The following is a 21053-nucleotide window of genomic DNA, read 5'->3' on the forward strand; positions in this document are numbered from 1 at the left end:
GCACTGGAAAGCTTTAAGATTGGAAGTCAGGAATACCGACATGGAAATTCCGACTTTCAATGAAAGGCACCATAACAGCATCAACAGTTACAAAGTGTGAATTGAACATGTGGCCACTCTTACATATTGCACCTTTACACACATTTTTTGTGCTCCAGCAGACATCGACAAGGTTTATGTAAATCAACCATTCCTTTACACTCTGTGCTGTCAAGTCGGTAGATTTGAATGCTGGTTTTGCCTCTGCCAAGCAGTAGCATTTCAGAGACCATAGACATCTGAGAAAGTAAAAATATTTCTGAAGATACAAGAATATATATATACTCAGTTGTCTCACGCAGTAATAATATTACAATAAAAAAAATAGTAGTTATAATGTAATAGTAGTGATAATTTGATAATAAACAAAAATATGATGGATTAATATACTCTCAACAGCAGAATGACACAGGGAAATGCATATCATGTATGTAAATCAGACTAAGTTTATTTACAAAAACAATTGTACCACATGACGAAAATGTTACAAAGTAAACATACGTTTATTATTAATACAGCACATCAAATGTAATACAGCTTTTATTGTACTTGGAAGCATTTACTTCCCTGGAAAGCTATACAACAACTTGTGTTCAAATACCCAACGGCACTTGAAGGCAGCACAAGCATTTCCACAATCTGTGGAGCTGAGGTTGGTCCAGGTCTTGATATTGAACAGGGTGGTTCAATGCCAGTTTATATGCAATAGTTCACAGTGTAGAGATTTGTGAATGTTTTACAGTAATAATCTCTGATTAATATTTCCATTATCATAAAGAATAATAATATTTTTCATAAAAGAAAAAGATCTTCACATGAGTTATTCATGCATATCCATTAGTGTCTTTAAACGAAACAAATGTAAAACAAGTTCTTAATGACAGCATGCCGCACTCCATACATTCACCACGCTGGTTCTGAAGCTTGAATTTATTGACTCACGAAATTAGATTCTATCCAAATCTTTACCATAAAAACGTTTAATTAGAAAAGGTTTAAAATCTTCAAAACATGAAAAACCAGGTTGTTCAGAAACACACAGTGCAGTGAGAGTGTAGAGGACAGTCCATGAATATTAAATCTACCACGCAAAAATGACCATGCACAACTCGAATTGCCGTCCTCACCACGAAGACAAACATTATATTCCATGTCGCACAATGTGCTGCTTCAGTTCAGAGCTGGTTACGAGGTTTCGTCCACAGAGGTCACAGGTAAACAGTTTCTCCTCTGTAGATGCTCCATCTGTGACTGTGAGTGCACCTGAAGAACAAGAGAAATTAACTTAGGCTGATGTCACATGTAATTTCCAAAACCAAAGTAGCTGTGACCCATAATTGCCTCAATAAAATGATAATCATTAAGTCAAAACAATGTCTGAAAATGGAGGGAAATGTCCAGCACAACTTCCGCAGAGCCCAAGATGACATCTTCAAGCTTTTTATAAATAACAGTCATGGTATCGTGGCCAGGATGTCGAATCAAAGAGAGTAATTGTGATGAAATAGCTTTTCTGACAAGTTAGTTCTTTTTGACAGAAGGTGAAAGGATTTGCTGAAACAAAGAAAATGAATCTGCAAATATTTAGATAAATGACTTTGGTCTTTTTACAAACACCAATGCAAAATATGAACTATTTCCCTTTCACTGTGATAGTTGAAGCTTTTTCAGGGCTCCAGGCCAAACATTTTCATTTAGGTGCACCCAATAACATTTCAATTTGACGTGTATTATTTAAATGATTGTAAACAGAAATAAAAGGTGCATTTTTCATCATTCAAATCACAGGATTCTTGTATATCCTGTGATTTGAATGAGGAAGAATATTTACTTGCACATTTTATTGCAAAATCAAAAACATTCTTTTACACTATTTTAACTCAACTGCTGAATAACAGGCGCACTGATGCAACCAATGAAAATGAAAATGAAAAGTATCTTCAGATTTTGACTGTTGGTCAGACAAAAACAAGCAATTTGAAGGCCTCGTCTTGGGCTCTAACAAATTGTGATATGTTTTTTAATTCACTGATGACAGCTGTTAGTTGGAGCCCATTCATTCATTCAAATGAATCCAGACCAACGTGCATCAGGAAACTTGCAGGCTTACATAGAAAACGACAGGTGCAGGTGTTTTGACATGTTGGCCATCACCGTGCATCATAACTATTCCTCTGTCAAACATGTTCATTCATTGTGATCGATTTACTTTACCTTTGGGCACAGGTGGATTCTCAGCTTCCTTTGTCCCTTCACTCTCCTGCTGTCCCCGATTTGTGCACTGGTTCCCGTCATCTTCGGTGATCATCTCATCCTCTTTGTCCTGCTTCAGCTCATGCTCATCAGTCTCATCTTGCTCCTTGCAACTACCCAGTGGGCCCTTTTCTTCTTCTAGATATTCATCCTCAAGTTCTGGCATTTCCTCATCATTGTCTCTTGGCTCCTCGCAGTTTTTCTGATCTTCCACTTGTTTCTCTTTGCAGTTTGTAAACAAGACACCTAAGCTCCGCTTTTGGCTTACTTTAATGAGCCCACCGTTGGGCCCAAGAGTTAGCACGTTCCTTTGATTTGTCTTTGCAGAAGCTGAAGCTGACTCTGTATTAACCTGATTTTTCCGGTTGTGGGCCAAAGTGATGCTGCCCGCTCCATCCAGCAACTGGATCTCATTTAGAATATTATTTACAACCTCTTGCTCGATCTCCTTCTCTGTCTTAACCGTTTTATCCAGATCTGGCTTCTTGTGTATTGTGCGGATGCTGCCATCCTCATCCAGCAGGAAGATTTGACGTAGTACGTCATCTTCTACCCTAGCCTCGATGTTTAACGTTCTATGATTTAGCGCCTTTATACATGGCTTCTGGGCCGGTGCTTTTTGAGTTCTTTTCTCGTATGTTGTTGAGCTACCCTCTGCCACCTCCTCTTTCTGTTGTGTGACCCTGCTGTCTTCACCATCTCTGACTTTAGTTTGGACGCGGTTCTCTTTTGTCTGCCTCTCTTCACGATTCTCATAGTGGATATCCTTACTGAACCCTTCATGAACTTTCTGTTCTTCTATATCTTCGATCTCCTGTCCTTTTGCATTGTTTGGCAAGAACACAGTTTTTGCTTGTTCTTGTGGCTCCTGCTCATTATTCTCTTTAATAGTGGGGTTTAGTTTTGTATTCTCATACTGAGGTTCCAAAACAGAGGTCTTAACAGGGCTTTCTTTATGTCCATTCTTGCCATCCTGACGTTGCTTCTGACCTGCTTTGTTTAACTCTAGTGTAACATTCTCCCGGTCGTTATCTTCCGCTGGGCTCTCAGCTTGCGCGTCGTGTGGAACTTCATCACAGTCTGTAACAAAAACCTCTGTTTTTACATCCTCTCTATCGTTGTTGAGGCACTCCAAGTCAGACAGAGGCTCCTCTTCCTCTTCTGGCATCCTGCCAACCCTCGCCTCTAGCTGATCAAGGCTCATCTGACCAACAAGCTCGTGATTCCTCAAAACCTGCGCGAAAGAAAACAAAAAAGTCAAATGACACATTTGCAAGAACCCACATCGTCCATTTCCACCGCAGGAGCCTGTGAGAGGAGTAACCGATTTCTCAATTTAGTTTTTCTAGTCACTGCGGTCTGCACAGATGCAAAGTCACAAAGTGTGCCACTGTGTGCTAATGTTCAGTGGGAACCAGTGTGTGAAAAATTGTATCCCAAGTGCTACCATCCTGTCTGAATTGGTCATTGATCTAACTTTCCTCACCTTTGCAGTTATGAAAGGAATGTATAGAACTGTATGTATAGAGACTTTCAGATGCTAATTTCTTCCCTGTGGTGTTGTTGTTCCTGAAACTCTTTCCTCAAAAACAGGACCACTGTGTCATACCTGCAATACTCTCTGCTCGCCTAACTGTTCAGTGAATAATTTATTTTATGGGATTCATTTCTGCGGTATGGTCTCATCGGCTACTGAAAATGTGAAACCGATGATGTCCATGATTTCCTTACCTTTTTTTTTTTTTTTACAAACTCCAGCACATTCAAAGAAGATACTTCATTATCAATTCAGGCACAAAGGAATTCCAGTGATGCAGAGAGCAGTTAAGCTACACATCCTCACCTGATGCTTATCACTCAGGTGTGCTTCCAAGTCGCCCAGCTGAGGGCAGTCAAAGTAGCACAGCCGACACTTGTAGGGTTTGATGTCATCGTGCCTTGTCATGTGCAGACGCAGGTTTTCAGGACTGCCGCATGTGAAAGTGCATTTGTGACAGCGGAAGACAATGCCTTGAAGGTAACGCGACAGCTTCGGCCGACGCACCTCTATTGGCACAACGCGTTCCTCTGAAAACAAAAGAAACAAAAAGGACCTTTTAAAAAAAGCAGATCAGCGTGTTAGTCGACGGGAACGCTGAATCCTGTGGAGCACCTAACCCACCACGATGTAAGACAATGTGATCAATCATGTTGTTCTTGTTCTTGGTCTGGTAGAGGCAGAAAGGGCAGCGGAGGTCTCTCTGATGGGTAGGTTTTGACTGGCAGGTAGAGTGACCTGTCTCCACATGCATCTCCAGGGTTTTCCTATTAATGGCAGAAATACAAAATGTGATGAATGTGATGGAAGTGACTTTTACTGTCAGAATATGGAAATGAAATGACAGATCACACACATGTCCAAATACATGGCTAATTATCTATATGACTGCAGTGGTCATGTATCAGCTGGTTTCTCAATGAGCAATTAACAATTTCTGTTAACTTTTACTTGAATACCTAATATGAGTATTGAACTAAAAGGGCACAAGGAGCGTTAAGCCAAGTTATAATTGCACCCGGTTCTCCCATAAGATGAGCGCTCCATAACGACGGCTTTCAGTATGAAGTTCAAGAATTATGTATACGTGTCGACTACCACTGAAGATTAGTCGTACCCAAGAATATGGATTTTGATATTGAGTCATCATACTTCAACAACTTAGTGGCTTTTGTCACTATTTTACTGACTTTACTGCCATCTGTAGGATTTAAATATGTATTGCATGCATTCAATCAAGGCCAAATGCCCCCTAAATCTCTCAACCTTAAAGCGAAACTCTCACCAAAAGCAACCGAGGCTTTATTTGGGATTGAATATGAGTCAAACCTTCGTGTAAAAGCATAATTAGGACGAAAGAGGCACTTTTAAGATTTACCGTAGTTTCGGTTTTGGGCACGTTAATTTTGAACGGGAGAGCTAGGTGCATGACACGCTAGCATCAAAATCGCTATTTTTAGAACACTAAGAAGGCTCGACACAACATAAAACTTTGCTCGTAGCATCACCATCGAGCCTTCTTACTAAAAATAGCGATTTTGATGCTAGCGTGTCATGCCCCTAGCTCTCCCGTTCAAAATTAACGTGCCCAAAACCGAAACTACGGTAAATCTTAAAAGTGCCTCTTTCGTCCTAATTATGCTTTTACACGAAGGTTTGACTCATATTCAATCCCAAAATGCTTTTTGGCGAGAGTTTCGCTTTAACTGGAGTGAAAAACAGTGTGTAAATAGGAGTTCTGATCCTTTCCAAAAGTGAAGGGTTTTTTTCTTGGCACACCTATTGTATTGTTTTCTTTAGATGCAAACTGGTAGAATCCCTGAAGCATAAATATTACTTAAAGTCTTAAGTCTCTGCTAAAAACATAGGCCAAAAAGACAGTATTAACAGCACATATCTATGTTGTAAATGTTGTGTACTTTACATTATGTAAAAGTGATTGACTTTAACTGAAAAGCAACCTATTTTTTGGCAACATGCTATATGAATTTTATTCTTCCATAAAAAAAGAAAAGTACATGTTGGAAGTTGCTTACCTTGAACCAGTGAAATAGTCACAGTCCTTGCACCTGAAGATCTTCTTTCCATGGCGATTTAGGTAGTGCCGTCGCATACTAGACAGGTATTCGGTGTTGAAATTGCAAACTTCACAGTAAAGCAGCCTGTTATCCATCTGGGTTTCCTGCACGTTCGCTTTTGATGCAGCACCTGCCTTTGCCATCAAGCTATAGTGGTTCAACTGCCGCTGCACATCTGGGGGCTCCAAGTACAGCGATCCTGTTTAAAAGTACAGATAAATCACAGTCTCTGGAAAGCCACTAATTCAAACGGTGTGTTATTCATATACATTCTGACAATTATAAGCACTCATATTTATAAAACATAATACGGATGACTTGCTTTCAGTAATTTCAGGTTCTTCCTCAGGTTCAGACAAATTGTTCATTCCCTCTGATGAATAAGGGGGCTCCTTGTCGGGCGTCAGAGGGCTCTCCTCATCTTGGTTGTCAGTCTCAGTAAAACCCATAATGACATCTGGGCATTAAGCAGCAGTACATGCATGGAATTAGAGACAGACATTGCAATATCACAATACAAGTGCTGTGTAATTTGTGTTCTAATATGAACTAAAATATTCTTTGTGGTCAAACATGTTCACAGGTTAACAAGATGATATACGATGCACTTAAGTAACATGATACCATTTAAAATGTTGGTGAATGTTGGGTTATTTAAAGGTTACTCACCTTGATGTTTTTTCATAAAATGACTCCTCCACAGGTCCATGACGGTCGTCCGGAAGGTACAGAAACTACATAGGAAAGGCCTCAAAGTCCCAGTTTTGTAGACAACATATTTGTTAATACTGTTGAGATAATGGAGAAAAAAATATTAGAATCAGTGTGACATATTCACAGTTCTGGATATAGAGAATATCACATTTGTGTATTGCATTTTTGATTTAATACACTAACATTGTAATAATACTGCAGAATTATCAATACTGTGATCAGAATTGTAAAAGCTATCTGAATGTGTGTAATAGAGGCCAACTGGAGGTCTCATATATGACAGTGTAAACCCAAATGTAGCAATAATAAACAATGCTTTTTTGTACATGAAACAATTTGTTTTGCTTTGATTAGCTTGAACTAGCTTGAACTGTGTGGGACAACATTTAGCAACGATGGACCTAACTTTTTTTTTTTAATCATTTCTAAATGCTGACTGACGGGAGTTTTCTCTTACTTTTGCTTTAATGCTGAGGTAGACAGGTTGTTCTGTTTCTTGATGGCCGCCACGGCAGCATGGCTACGCTCATGCAAGTGTAAACCTCTCAGCGACATAAATGTTCGTCCACATTGTTTGCAAGTGAGCTCGTCTTCTCTCGAGTCCTGGCCCGATTGCTCTTGGTCAGCAAGTTTCATCGGTGACGACGGAGGACTCTGTGGCGCAGTGAATGTCTCCACTGGTGTCACATTCCACTGAGCCAGGTCCTCCACAGTTTCTAGCAAGGGCAGTTCGTCTTCTCTGCTGGGCTGAAAATTAAAACACAAATCAACACATTTTAAATGAAATGAAGTGTGCGCAAATGTCATCAACAGTGTTAATAACCATACTGCAAGAGTCAACTTACTTCAATGGTTTTGGCCTCTGGTGTTATCTTAATGACAAGTGACGCCTTGGTCATCGCAGCATTTGACATCTCTTTAGCTGTCTCTCTGTGACGATCCAGATGAAGACTCAGCTTTCTAATTCCATTCATTTGTTTGTTGCAGAGGGCACATTTGTAAAGCCCTGTGGTCTTTGTTGAGGCTTGTGATAACACAATGAAGTCCAACATGCGATCCGAGTTATGACACGTACTAAAGTGGTCAATAAGCAGCTGAGATGAGTCGAACGTCAAGTCTGGACACATCTTACATTTGACCTGTGCACTTTCCACAGGTTTAGGTTTGGGCAGTTTCCTGGCCTTGCGTTTGTTGTACCTCTCGAGCAGCTTGCATGTGTTAAATGAATCCAATTTGTGAGTGTTCTTGTAGTGACAATACAGGTACTTCCGGATCGATCCCATATAGGGACAAATGCGGCACTTATACAGTGGTTTCTTGTCCTGTACCAATGTCGTGTTTGATTGACACGTCTCTGGAGTGCTGAACTCTTGACTGGTGTCAATTTCTGTGGTGCTCATCTCAGGTGTTCCGCTGTTTAGAGAAAAAGCCTCTGATACGGTGCCCACAGAACTGTAATTCGGTTGTTCTTCAGTTTCAACTTCAACTGAATGTTCAGGAGCGGTTGCCTCAACCGGATTGTGGTACCTCTCTTGGTGGATTTTCAGTTTCTTCAATGATACGTGAATTTGCGGACATATTTGACACATGTACCCTCTTTCATTAAAACCTTTTCCCTTTTTACACTCGACCATGTCAGTTACGAGTATCTCACAGGTTTGAAGTTCATCTGCCCTGGCTAAGACGTCCGGATGCTTCATTTGGCAGTGAGTGAGCGTGCCATGGTAGCTAGCATTCACATAGGGACAACTTGGACACTTGTAAACAATTTTTTTGCTTTTGTCTTCTGTGTCTTCTGGTCGCTGAGGAACAGGGCAGTCAGGAGCTGTTGGCGTTGACCTCTCCAGGACCTGCTTGTATACTGGTGCATAGTATTTTAAGAATGCTTCCTTTCCATGTTTCTTAGCATAATGGCTTCCCAGTCGCTTTTTCTTGAAATAGAAATTGGAACACAAGGCGCACTTGTAAAGACCATCCAAAACCTTTGAGAGAGACGCGTTCTTGTGGCGAATCTGCAGGTGTCGAGCAAGCCCGAGTTTTGTGGTGCATTGATAAGAGCAGGACTGGCACCTGAGCACTACATATGTTTTCTTATTAAAAAAGGAAGCTTTTGATACTGAACCCTGATTGACGTGGCTCTTATGTTTTTTCCTTTTACCCACAGCGGATGGTGGAGGAGCCGATTTGGGCTCGTTTGGCACTGTGTTTCCCTCAGTCTCATTATGGCCCTCTTCAAAGTGCTTGTTCAGCTTCTCCAGCGATGCACAGATTTGTGGGCAGGTTTCACACATGTACCCACAAAGTTTGAAACCAGGACCGTTACTTTTCACACAGTCCTCCCAGTTGTGTAAATGTGCTTCATCCACATAAAGACTGTCTGCCCTGGATATGAGGGCAGGATGCCTCATCTGGCAGTGAGTGAGAACTCCTTGATAATTGGTATTTACATAGGTACAATGTGGACACTTGAAGACATGCACACGGTTTTGGATTTGCTCCTGCTCTTCTTGCGGTGTATCTAAATTTTTAGATACACCTTCGTGGTGTTTCATTCCACAGTGAACGCTAAGACCATGCTTGGTAGGAAAACTTGCAGGGCAGAAAGGGCACTTGATCTTTTGAGCTTTTTTGTGTGGCGCTGCTTTATGAGATGAGCCAGGTGAGTTTTCAAACTCGAGAGGTGCTTGGTAGGTGTCAAATGAAACGGGCCGCTCATTGTGATCTTCCAACTGCTGGTTTGCACTCTGCCTCTTACTGTCAGTGACATCCAGGACTGAGCCATCTTCTTTCACAGACCAAGGGTGAACAGCACGGTAGTGGCTAGTGATACCTGACATGGAGCTACTTTTAAATGAACATGCCTTGCAAGAGTACATCTTGGCTTCATTTTGTCCAGACCTTTGAGATAGAGAGCTTCCATCAGTGCCATTACCTTCACTAATACCATCTGACTGCTTTGTTTGAGGTCTCTTCCTTTTAGAAGAGCATGTTTCGGGACTGACATACAACCGAGTTTTTACGTAATCAAGGCTTAGTTTACGTACTGGGTGTTGTTCCTGGTAGTGTTTATAGATGGCCAATGCTTCTTCATGAGAGAAAACACACAGGTCGCAGTGGTACCCTGTCTGTACATTTCCTTGTCTAAAACACACTTTTAAAACTTCCATGACTGAGCGATTTGCCCTGTGGGTTTTCCACAAGTGCCTCCTCAAAACACTCACAGTTTGAGTGCTGTATGCACATCTATGGCACTGAAGGCTCCTCTGTGTTTGCTCTGTAGCTCCTATTAAAGGTGATGCTAAACCTTTGCTAAGCTTCATTTTTTTTTTCTTTTTAATTCGTGTTCTCTCAAGGGGTGCATGATTGTCTTCTTGGCTCACAGTTGTTTTTAGATGTGATTTCTGTGTCTGTGAGTGAACCATAGAAGTATACTGACTGACTTGTGCGCTCTGAGCACCAAATCCTCGATGTTGTTTCATGAAATGCACCATTACATAGGGGAGATTACTATGTCTGTAATTGCAAAAGTGACAGAAAAACATATTTTCATCACCCTCGTTCACAAGAGGAAGAGGTAGATAGCCGGAAAATGATAAATTCTTCGCTTGAAGTTTAGACTTTTCAATTTCACTGCGAATCAAAGCTGTATATTCAATAACCTGTTCCATGTTGCCTTTTATGTTTTGGTGACCTTTGGCTTGATGGTTCAATACTCCCTGTGGAGTCGGATTTCCATAGTTGCACTTTTGGCAGTAAAACAAGTTTTCTGCACATGCATAGGCATCATCTGCTGGCTTATCCTCTTCACGCCGAGGTTCTTGTTCACTAGACACCTCAACTTGCTTACTAGATTTAGTCTTAGACGTTTTAGCACGGGCTGATGCCTTAGCCTTAGCCTCAAGTTTCTTTTTCCTCACCTCAGCACTATACCATAAGATCTCGTCATAATATGTTGGATATGCAGAATGTTTCGCATTATGATGACCAGCAACACTTTTGATTTTGGTACTTGAATAAGTGCAAAACTGGCAGTACAACAATTCAGTGGTTTCGCTGCTGTTTAATCTGTCTATCCCTGGAGACATTTCCTCACTCCATTCGGTAGGCGACTTCTTTTCTTCTCTTGCAGATTCCATTGTCTCAGTTTTGTCAGACTCTGGAGGAGTCTTAGAAGCTTCCGTTGTTTGCTTAGGATTTATCATAGACAGTGAAGAATCCTTTTGCTGTGAAAGCTCAGCTTTGTTTCTTTTTCTCTTAGAACGATCCATGATCTTCTTTTGAGGTGTAGATTTTTCTATTACTGTCACAGACTTGGGACAGTTATCAGGCGTGATCTGCGAAGATGTATGTAACACATTCTGACCTGACTGTTTGATTTTGTCTATCGTGACTGCTTCATCAGGATGGCTTTTTTGGTAATGGACATGCATAACTACAACTGACTTATGACTAAACTCGCATTTGGTGCAATGATACATTGCCACATCTGCTGCTTTGGAGGTGGGATTGACTTCCTTACATGGTGTATGAGCACTCCCGTGAGAAATCCCTGGTGGTTTGTCCGGACTGGCAGCTTTTTCACATGTATTCAACTCGGATTGTTCCTCTTGGCATCTAGTTGTGGAAAATCTGCAGTACATCAATGAATTATCCACATTATGTATTGGGTGCTCTTCCTTGTAGTGTTCTTTCAAGGCTTTCAAAGCATTTGTGGTAAATGGACACACAAAACATTTGAAAAGCAAACAGAGTTCACTTGATTGCACCGTGAATACACTGGGGGCCTCTTGATGATTTTCCGTGTAGTGTCTCTTCAGGTCAGCTACACGTGAAAACTCAACTGGACACTCCAGACAACGAAAGGTAGCACTCTGATCACCAGGATCCTGGATGTAAACGGTGGTATATCTAATGTATGGGTGGTCATTCTGATAATGGGTAGACACACTTCTAATGCTCACGTCACTGAAGTCACAGTGCTTACAAAAATAAACTTCTGCGCTTCCCATGTCTCCATTAACAAGATTAACCTTCTTTTCTTCTTCATCTTCACTAAACTCAAATGCAAGCTCTGTGTTGCTTGTAGATTGTTGCTTACTGGCATTCGTGTCCTCTTGGAGCTCTGCCTGGTCTTTGTCTGACTTTGCTTTTTTAGCAGGAGGATGGTTTGAGCTTGTGTTACTAGACCTCTTGCCAATGTTGTCGGGTGCTGTTTCTGTTAATTGTTGCTTAGGCTTTGGTGCTCTCAGATCAGTAATTTGAAGTTGGTCATCTAACAAAAAACAGTAATTAGCCCTTCCGGTTATATCAATCGTGGGCTTTGCAGTGACTTTAAACACACCACTACTGCTTGGACTGGAGTCTGAGGGAGATTCTTGCAAGAGCAAGGTTTCTTTGGAGCTATCAGCTAACTTCGCTGGGGGATTCCTGTTTGATCCAGATGCCTTAAAGTACTTGGTGATGGTTTGCAATGGCCTCTTGTATGTTTTCACGTCCTTTGATGAGTTGAGCATGGATTTAGTTTTTGAGGTAGGCTTAACTGAAGAACCAGAGGAAATTGCTTTTGCTCCTGCGGCTTCCCTGTGCTCGTTTTTCAACTTATTTTTGGTCTCCTGGTTTTCGGAAATGACTGGATTCCCAATCATGTTCCGATCCTCTGATTTTATCTGACAGCGCTTCTCATGTTCATTCAAAACATCCTGACTACCAGCTTTAAAATCACACTGCAGGCATTCAAAGTTATTTCCCAAACTGCTGTCATCAGTGCTGGCTTTGGCAGTCCCAGGGTTTTTTAAGCCAGCATCTCTGAGAGCAGCATCTACATCAAAGCCATGCTCCTTGTTGAGGTGTTCAAAAAGGTAGATCTTGGATTTGAGGATGAGTGGACAGTGACTACACTGGTAAGTGTTGTTCGGGGATTCTTGAGCTCGATTGTGTCCAGAGGAAGAGAGGTGCACTGATTCTGAGGGGGGTAAACAACAGATAATATTGAATACTCAATGCGATGGACAACATCAAAACAACACATTGCCAGAAAAGTGACTTTAATGAATACCTTCTTGCATCTTGCATTCCTCTCTAAACCCAGAGCCTTAACTAAAGACACAGCTGTGACACACCTAGAAGATTAAAAGCATAATTTATTGAACTGTTCAAGGTGTAAAACAAGCGCCATGCATCTGTTGGTTACTACTTTGTTACCACCGTTAGTTGACCACACTACTGAGGGTTTCCTACAGATATTCAAAACATGAAACACTGACAACAAGATATATGCTGCTATTCTTAAGTAAATCGATTGGCAAGCAGTCAATCAAAGGCAGTAACGTAGAAAAACAACTTCGGACCTCGATGCTTAGTCAACTATCAGTCAGGTTACAATCAACAGGAAGCAGACGAAAAACGAGTTCAGGCCCTTTACTGACTTAACAACTCTCTCAACAACACGTTCAAAAGAGAAAGCGGACAAACACAAGTCGCGAATAAATACTAGTTGAAATGATGTACTCACGCATTGGATGAGGCTTAGGAGTCAATGTTTTGAATCGCTGGTGTTGATAACGTGATAAGAGCACACATTTCCGCCATTTTTCCCGCGAGTACAACTATTCTGGCTCATGCTTCCGCTCCAACAGCAAGACCACTTCACTTCCGTCGACTCTCACCCAACCTTCAAAATAATAGTGATTAGCGGCGCGAGAGCACACTCTGTAACTATGAAACATACAATTACTCAATTAAAGCCAGTCACAAATACACTCCGAGTAAAAATAAAAGATTTTAAAAAGGAAATAATCTAAAAATAAAATCCTATTATTTTTTTTTATTTTAAAGTTTAAAACACATGAGCTTTCATTTTGAAATCAGAAGCAAATTTCACCGGAAGTTCTTCGCTTCCGCTTTTCTGCTAGCCTTGAAAAAAGGAAAACAGAAACAAATCTAGGCTATATTCTTTAGTGGTATGCGAAGGAACGTTTCATATTCTTCAAGGTTAAACACCACCTAGCAACACGTCTGAGCTATTAAATAACGCACCCCTAGTTGAAATAATAGCAACACTTTAATAGAAGCGAAGATGAACTTCCAAGAAATCTCTCGAGGAAACTTCACATTGTATTTTACCCTCGTTTCTGTTATAGCCTTTCGCACCTCGCAGCTGAACTAGACGTCAGCACGAGCAAACACAACAGGGCCACAATAATAGCTTCCTTTAGACAGTCATTTAAATTATTCTACCAGAAAGACTTTAAAATGTGATAATTACACAACAAATTGAATGTAACTTTAAGTCCTTTGTGTCATCACATTTTTAATTTTTAGCATAATGCAAGCAGCACCAATATGTTTTTTTTTTGTTGTTGCAATATTTTCTTTTGTGCTTCTTATGCTTTTGCCCAAGGCACATTTACCGATAGTACGTTGCTCTATTTGTACAGGATTAGCAATAGTTATATGTCCAAATGGATTGTGTTGTCAGCATATTGATTTATAAAGCACTTCGGACTATCGGCTGAAATAACCGTCCCGGATGTTGGCCATTCATTCCGACGGCTGTCATTGGTTCCGCGTACTGACATGATTTCCTCCGGAACGATATACCAGACGTACCATAACAGGAAACCACAGCAGCAGTGCAGCAGTGACAGCCATCTGAGAAGTTTCCAGTGTCCTTTCGATATTTAATTTTCTCTACCGTAACCTACAGTGTAAGTTTTACCATTACTAGATTCTGTTCAAGACAAGATAATGCTGATATAAATCCTGTAAACTACAGTTAGCAGAGCTTGTCTGTGGCTAACATTCATTATACCTTCTGTCCTAAGTGGATGACAGTATTATTATTATATGCGGATGAATGAATTAATATCAGCATGTGCTCTTTCTGACCATGACTTTATCTACGTACAAGCTAACTTACGTTTATTAGCCAATACAAGCAGGTACACTGTTATTATACTTGATGCTGCAGCTACATGCACACAAACAGCTCTCTGACACATGAACATCTCAGTCTTTGTACACCTGATTCATGCTGGGACAAAGAAATGCCTGTTGCAGCAGATCAGTACTCCTTTGTGAGAAAGACCATTGACAAAAACTATTGTGTGTGTTCTTATTTGTGTGTTCAGGGTTTCTGAGGGGGAAAAATAAAGATAATGTTGGTCTGACCTCAGAGGAGCAGCATGCTTCCAGCCAAGCTGTCCAGCCGTTTCCCTCTGAATGCCCTGAGGAGGATTCACCATGGAAGTACTTACCACTGTGGTTACTCCCTTTCAAACTGCTTCCTTAAAATGGAAGGAGAAAGGACAAGAAATGGTCTCCACTCAGATTCCAGTGTGTTGAGGAGAGTGTTTTACAGCCAGAGTGCAATCCGCCCATTGCTCAGACTACATGAAACACAGCACTATGGGAGAAGATCATTCAGTTTGTCAGCTGCTACAATTGTGAATTCAGCACCAGCACCTGTCCAGCCATACCTCCGACTGATGAGGCTGGACAAGCCTATTGGTTTGTACATTCATATGTAGTATAAATTACTTATTTTTATAGAGAAACTGACATAATATAAATATCTGCCTACATTAGATTAAAAAAACAAAACAATATTGAGATCAGTTCAGCATCACTCCCTCTGCCAGTGCTTAGCCGATCTGCTTTTAGGAAGTATTTTTTAGTATTTGCAGAGTAATTCACACAGTTATTTAATAACCAACTTTATAAAAGATATAATGGTGTATTAAAAACGTTGACCTCTTAAAATGCCTAAATGTTTAAGTAGCTTTTTAGCTGCACCAAAAGTTGATTTCCAAAAGTTTGTGTTATAGGTGGTGTTTGTTATTTAAGATCTTTGCATCAGCTTTGAAAGATTAATGCTTTCAAACCTTTATAATCTCATGAAACAGTGTAATGTTCTAAGTGTAACTGTGGTAGTCAAATTAACTACATTTAACATTAGATCTACCCCTCTAGTTCTGCAGCTTCGTGTTAAACCAAAAGGTCCAGGCAATCTTGAATATATACACACATAAATATCCATCCCAAGATCTGGTGGAGTGGAGTCACACTACCAATATGATTGTTATTAAAAGCTTGAACACAAGATTGTACTACATAGTGGTAATGTATTGTGCAGAAAGGCGGGGGAGCTCCCATCTTGTCAGAAAGCGAGCTATATCACATGCTCACAGCTGGACACATTGACTAACACAGTCTGTCTTAGTTGTTTGATCTATAAAATATCCGGTCAGACTTTTCCAAGCCCACAATGGCGTCCTATAATGTCTTGTTTTTGTATTCAACCCAATAATATTAAGATACATTAAGTGTCCCAGATGAGTAAAGAAACCAGAAAAGATTCACATTTAAGAAGAAGAAGAAGAATTTTGCCCTATTTTTTTTTTTAAGGGGCTCTCCGTCTCTATCTGCTTGGCCTTCATTTCTTTGCAGTTTTATTTGGATGTTAATCTCCTCTTAAGTTCACTTAAGTTACAGGGGGTTTGTGTGTATTGTAGGGACATGGCTGCTGTACCTCCCGTGTACATGGAGCATTGCTCTTGCTTCCGACCCCGGATGCCTCCCACATCTGGGTATGCTCACCCTGTTTGGTACAGGGGCTCTACTAATGAGAGGAGCGGGCTGCACCATCAACGACATGTGGGATAAAGACTTTGACAAAAAGGTATATGAAACCTGTTGTCATACAGATAGTTTGGTTGGTCTTACTATGATAACTCTTGAAAAGCTCAGCTATGCTTTGTGCTATCAACTCTTTTTTTAATCTTTTAGATGTTTCCTTAGCAAATATTTCTTTATGAAGAAATCTATTCTGAAATTGATATTGAAAACTATCATAACCATGTCCATAATACTCAATAAGAAGCTGTTACTGCTTTAGAGCTGTGCCTTCTACTGACCTGTGTCACCATTATTACTACTTGATTACAGCAAAAAGAATATGTTCCTCATATGTTTTCATGCAGGTGGCCAGAACAGCCTCTCGACCCATCGCGTCGGGAGAGATTTCTCGGATGCACGCACTGGTCTTTCTGGGAGGACAGCTTTCCCTGGCACTTGGGGTTCTCTTGTGTCTCAACTATTACAGGTAACCAATTATCTTCATGTTTAATTTGATTTGTTTGAAAAGAACAACAGAGAAGATGGAACAAATAACCACAAGTGTAGGCCAGATAAAAACATTATCTTCAGACTTCATTTCTTGTCCCATCCCATAGTTAAAGCTTGTTGCCTTGTTGTGGGATTTGTTACCTCCTGAGGTCACCTATGGCAAATAACATGCAATAATGGTACTGACAGGAGAGGCTTGCAATTTTTTGGGTCTGTCTGCAGTTTTCTTATATCGGCCTATATATTGCCCGATGTGCACCAACATGTAGAGTATTTTTCACTTTTCACCAGGGTTTAAGCCTGACCTGTGGCCCTTTGCTGCATGTCAACCCCCGTTATACTCGTCCCGTTTCCTGTCATATCTCAAGCTGTCCTAAATTAATATCAACATAAACAAAAGAAAAATAAAAGGGCAGCACTTCCATCAAACTGTGTAGTCTTGCCAAAAGTTTCGGGCAAGACACCCTTCTTTGGAGTGTGTTCTGGCAAATTCACATTTCAAAATAAAGACAGAAAAAGGACCAATAAACAAAGGGGAAGAACATCGATGAATAATCATATTGGCCTAAGATTAATTTATAAGCATATTTTTCCACATAACTATGACTTTGGATTTTGTCTGAAGCTGAACCTCTTGCAGTGTAATAATGTGCAGCTGGGTATTGTTTTCAGACGGACTTGAAATGTTGTAAACCTTTTGTTTCAACAAACCATTGATTAAAACGTTCAACAGTTGTCTTATATAGGTGTGTTAATGTATAAGAGAAAGGAAAATAATATAAAATGCAGACAATAAAATAATTCAGAGTTATTTATGTATTTAACTGCTTGCCGCTGTTCAGCTCACAGTTTTCGTAATGCTCTTCACAGCATAGCTTTGGGTGCTGCTTCATTATCTCTTGTCATCACCTACCCGCTGATGAAGAGGATCACCTACTGGCCGCAGTTAATGCTGGGTATGTGCTGCACACGATGACTCTGGGGTGTTCTGCATCTAAAGTCAGTATTTATATCTGTCAGCAAAGTTAAAGTTGGTCTCATGTTCCTGGCATTGTTTCTGTTTAGGCTTCACTTTCAACTGGGGGGCACTGCTCGGCTGGTCCGCTGTCCAGGGCTCCTGTGATTGGTCGGTGTGTCTCCCGCTGTATTTCTCAGGAGTGATGTGGACGCTGATATATGACACAATATATGCACATCAGGTGAATTAGGGGGCGCCACAATCCCCATTGCTCCTATTTTTGTTTCTGTTGAAGCACGTGTTTAACTTGAACATATTCTGGACATTTTCACTCACATTTGGCACAGAACTTCATATAGTAGCTCATCAAATTAAAAACCCTATGTTTACGTTTTGTTTTTTTAACTATGGATTTTGGTTGATTTAGTATTTTAGTCAGTTTTTAGTATTAAATTGAGGTCTTATTTCATACTCACCAAGTTATCCAGTCATCCATATTTTTTCGTCATAATCAATAAGCTGCCCCAGTATTCAGTATTTAGTTTGTGGCAGTAATGAGTGGTTATTTTAATAATTTTCAGTCAGTTTTATTAATGATGATGATAATGATAAGATATCCCTCCCGAAATTCGGATATGCATCAAATTTAGAGTGAATTTACAGTGAGTGGCTGTATTTTTATGATTCAGTGAGGCAGTGCTACACTTATGAATATTCTTTGTTTAATTTGGCAAGAGTAAGATTACATATTGAGTCAGTTTGTGATAATAAGAAATTGAGAATATACTGTATTTGTTTTCAAATCCCAGCATAACAGCCAGAAAGTAAAAATAATTTAAGAGTAATTGCTCATCAGTGATCCAAGTGCATATAAAGGGTTTAGCCTGTCAGACAAAATTTAAAAAAATTTAGGACTGGGTTGTCTCTTCCAAATTATATGCACAAACCAAATGCGAGGCAAAAGTTAAATCAAATTGATGAATATCTTCTGACACTGCAAAACACTTCTTTATATTGGAAATAAATGTTTTTGTCTTTTTTGGCAAACTCTCCAGCCACCTAAACAGTTGTCCTGGAAAAATGTTATCATCTCATATACATTAGAGTGGAAATTAAAAACTATGTATTACCTGCCTGTATCGCACAGCATTACTATAGCATCATGTTAGCTGCGGATTAATTATGCAGCCTGCAGGTGGAACACTAGAGCTAGACCTATTAAGAAAAGGAAAGCAACAGTGAAGCTGAAATGTGCCTCGTATTAAGAAGTGTACTAAATTAGGTATAGTATTCAAAATGCAAACTATTCCTTTAACTCATATAATTCTAATATACGGCTCATATATTACTGTCATGGAGTAAAACTGAATGAGGCCTCTGTTTTTTGTGTGATCACCAGGACAAGGAAGACGATGTCAAGGTAGGAGTCAAATCTACTGCTCTGAGGTTCCAGGAGCAAACCAAACCCTGGCTGAGCGGCTTCTCGGTGGCCATGATGTCAGGACTGGTTGCAGCTGGGGTCAATGCTGAACAGACTCTGCCTTACTTTGCTGTACTGTCCACAGTGGCCATTCACCTCACACATCAGGTGAGGAACACAGTGTTCTATTGAGCCAAGGAATACTGGTTCCAAAGGGTTGGTTATTACACCAATGAGATGAGATATTCAGGCTGATATTCAGAGTAAATTGGCTCCATTATTAACAGGTCCTCTTACTGGAGATGCAGGTTTTCCATTAACTTGTGACATTTGCTCTCTTTCAGATATACACACTGGACATTAACAAACCAGAGGACTGCTGGAAGAAATTCATCTCAAACAGAAACCTCGGGCTGTTGTTATTCTTAGGAATTGTTGCTGGAAATTTGTGGAAGGAAAGAAGAGAGACTTTGCTGCAAAATGAGGGAGAAGTCAGATAAGTGGGATAATCGGTACAAATACTATTTAATGACTTTTACAGCAAATCACATATCACAACATTGTACAGTTCCTGGTGAGATTTTCCTTTGAAACAAAGCTACAAAAGATGAAGTGTGATTTTTTTTTACCCACACAATAAACTTATTGCGTAATTGCAGGAATTCAACTGTAAGGTGTTGTAGTTATTGTTGCTTTATACACTTCAAAGCTGCATTAAGCAATATACACCACTAGGGAGCAGAACGATTCCAGAATAATGGCCACCTTCCAAAGTATTTACTAGTCTTTTTGTTTCATTTAGGTCCCCAACTGTTGAGAAAAATACCTGAGGGTTTAGTTCACCTTTGTAAATGAGTCAATTGTTATCTCTATCTCCTACTCAAGCGTGTATGAGCTTGTGTGTAGGAAAGAGGGGCATTTTTGAGTGGTTGGTAAGAATAGTCGTCTTCCAATCATTCAGTAAATATGCAGGTTGCACAAACAAAAATATGTGATGACAGCGAGTAAAGACCGCACGGACCTGAGGAGTTCAGTGGTGAGACGAAATGGCACAAAAGCGGTTTTCAGTTTACATCCTCTTCTAAGACTCAACAAGACAAGGGTTTATTTGAATAAACATATAATTGCTATACACAACTGAGCTTTTATAAACAATATTATTAACAGTCCGATGACAGAAAACAAAAGAAATACAGAATTAGAATACAGTTTATGTATATGAGTAATCAGTAATATGAAGTCCGTTCATATATTTTAATGACACAACAAGCCTGTTGGTGACTCTTATCAATAACCATCATTAAGGTGCAATATGTGAGATTGTAGTTAAAACATTATCAACAGAATGTGAAGAAATAACAGTTTTGATTGCATATCTACTAAGGTTAACATCCTAACCAGCTAACCCCGGCCTGTTTTGGTCCAGAGCTCTTGTGCTAGCAGTGTAAACACCAACACTTCCCCTGTTCTCTGAGCTGCCCTCCTGGCCCACTAGCTGCACGGCTAACTGAGCTAACTGGTTAATGAGAGCTACAGTTAACAGCAGTTAGCTATGGCTCCTTTGTTTTGTGTATGAATTTAACAGGTGGCCAATTCTTACATATTGCACGTTCAATAAATGGTAAATGTTTAGTTAGTTAAATTTCAGTTAATCGTTAAATAAAAGTGATGAAATACTAACAAACCATTTAATAGGCTTTTTTTATTGTCAATGAACATCAGTAGCAATTTTTCATTGCTACTGATGTTCATAATACTTTGTGAAAGGTTAATAAATACAGTGTAGATCATTTATAAACATTATGAAGTTGCAACCGATGTTTATTAACTTATACAATGGGTTGATAAATGGTTTATGAAGTATTCATTAACAGTGAAATAACTTTTTACGCAAATTTAGCGCTTGCCCTGTACCATGAACCCTTTATA

The 21053-nt window shown here is 39.9% G+C and overlaps 2 protein-coding genes across 3 annotated transcripts; one reads left to right on the forward strand and one right to left on the reverse strand.

Annotated features, from left to right (window-relative positions):
• Positions 1-462: 462 nt before the first annotated feature.
• On the reverse strand, positions 463-13246 carry LOC115582002 (zinc finger protein 462-like). Of its 2 annotated transcripts, XM_030417636.1 has the most exons (11): positions 13133-13246; positions 12677-12740; positions 7467-12583; positions 7079-7368; positions 6577-6695; positions 6230-6364; positions 5866-6106; positions 4454-4596; positions 4136-4359; positions 2254-3526; positions 463-1302 (listed from the first exon to the last, which is right to left on the reverse strand). In XM_030417636.1, exons 2-11 carry the CDS (start codon positions 12684-12686, stop codon positions 1181-1183), a joined length of 7674 nt encoding a protein of 2557 aa, XP_030273496.1. In that variant the 5' UTR covers positions 12687-12740; positions 13133-13246; the 3' UTR covers positions 463-1180. The 2 variants fall into 2 exon arrangements, with proteins under 2 accessions (XP_030273496.1, XP_030273497.1); XM_030417637.1 differs by lacking the exon at positions 12677-12740.
• Positions 13247-14166: 920 nt separating this feature from the next.
• Positions 14167-19791, forward strand: coq2 (coenzyme Q2 4-hydroxybenzoate polyprenyltransferase). Its single transcript, XM_030415985.1, has 8 exons — positions 14167-14327; positions 14751-15129; positions 16134-16300; positions 16602-16723; positions 17617-17702; positions 17812-17945; positions 19104-19292; positions 19469-19791. Exons 2-8 carry the CDS (start codon positions 14805-14807, stop codon positions 19622-19624), a joined length of 1179 nt encoding a protein of 392 aa, XP_030271845.1. The 5' UTR covers positions 14167-14327; positions 14751-14804; the 3' UTR covers positions 19625-19791.
• The last annotated feature ends 1262 nt before the right edge of the window (positions 19792-21053 follow it).

This window comes from Sparus aurata, chromosome 5 (genome assembly GCF_900880675.1).
Source record: "Sparus aurata chromosome 5, fSpaAur1.1, whole genome shotgun sequence".
Lineage (NCBI taxonomy): Eukaryota > Metazoa > Chordata > Actinopteri > Spariformes > Sparidae > Sparus > Sparus aurata.

Bases quoted from the DNA above. Each gene is read 5' to 3' on its own strand.
- coq2 (XM_030415985.1), top strand. From the start codon at position 14,805: ATGCTTCCAGCCAAGCTGTCCAGCCGTTTCCCTCTGAATGCCCTGAGG. The intron at 16,301-16,601 runs GTATATGAAACC...GTTTTCATGCAG, and splicing joins ATAAAGACTTTGACAAAAAG to GTGGCCAGAACAGCCTCTCG. The intron at 17,703-17,811 runs GTATGTGCTGCA...GTTTCTGTTTAG, and splicing joins CTGGCCGCAGTTAATGCTGG to GCTTCACTTTCAACTGGGGG.
- LOC115582002 (XM_030417636.1), bottom strand. The intron at 6,107-6,229 runs GCAAGTCATCCG...ACTTTTAAACAG, and splicing joins AGAACCTGAAATTACTGAAA to GATCGCTGTACTTGGAGCCC. The intron at 1,303-2,253 runs GTAAAGTAAATC...CTTGTTCTTCAG, and splicing joins GAATCCACCTGTGCCCAAAG to GTGCACTCACAGTCACAGAT.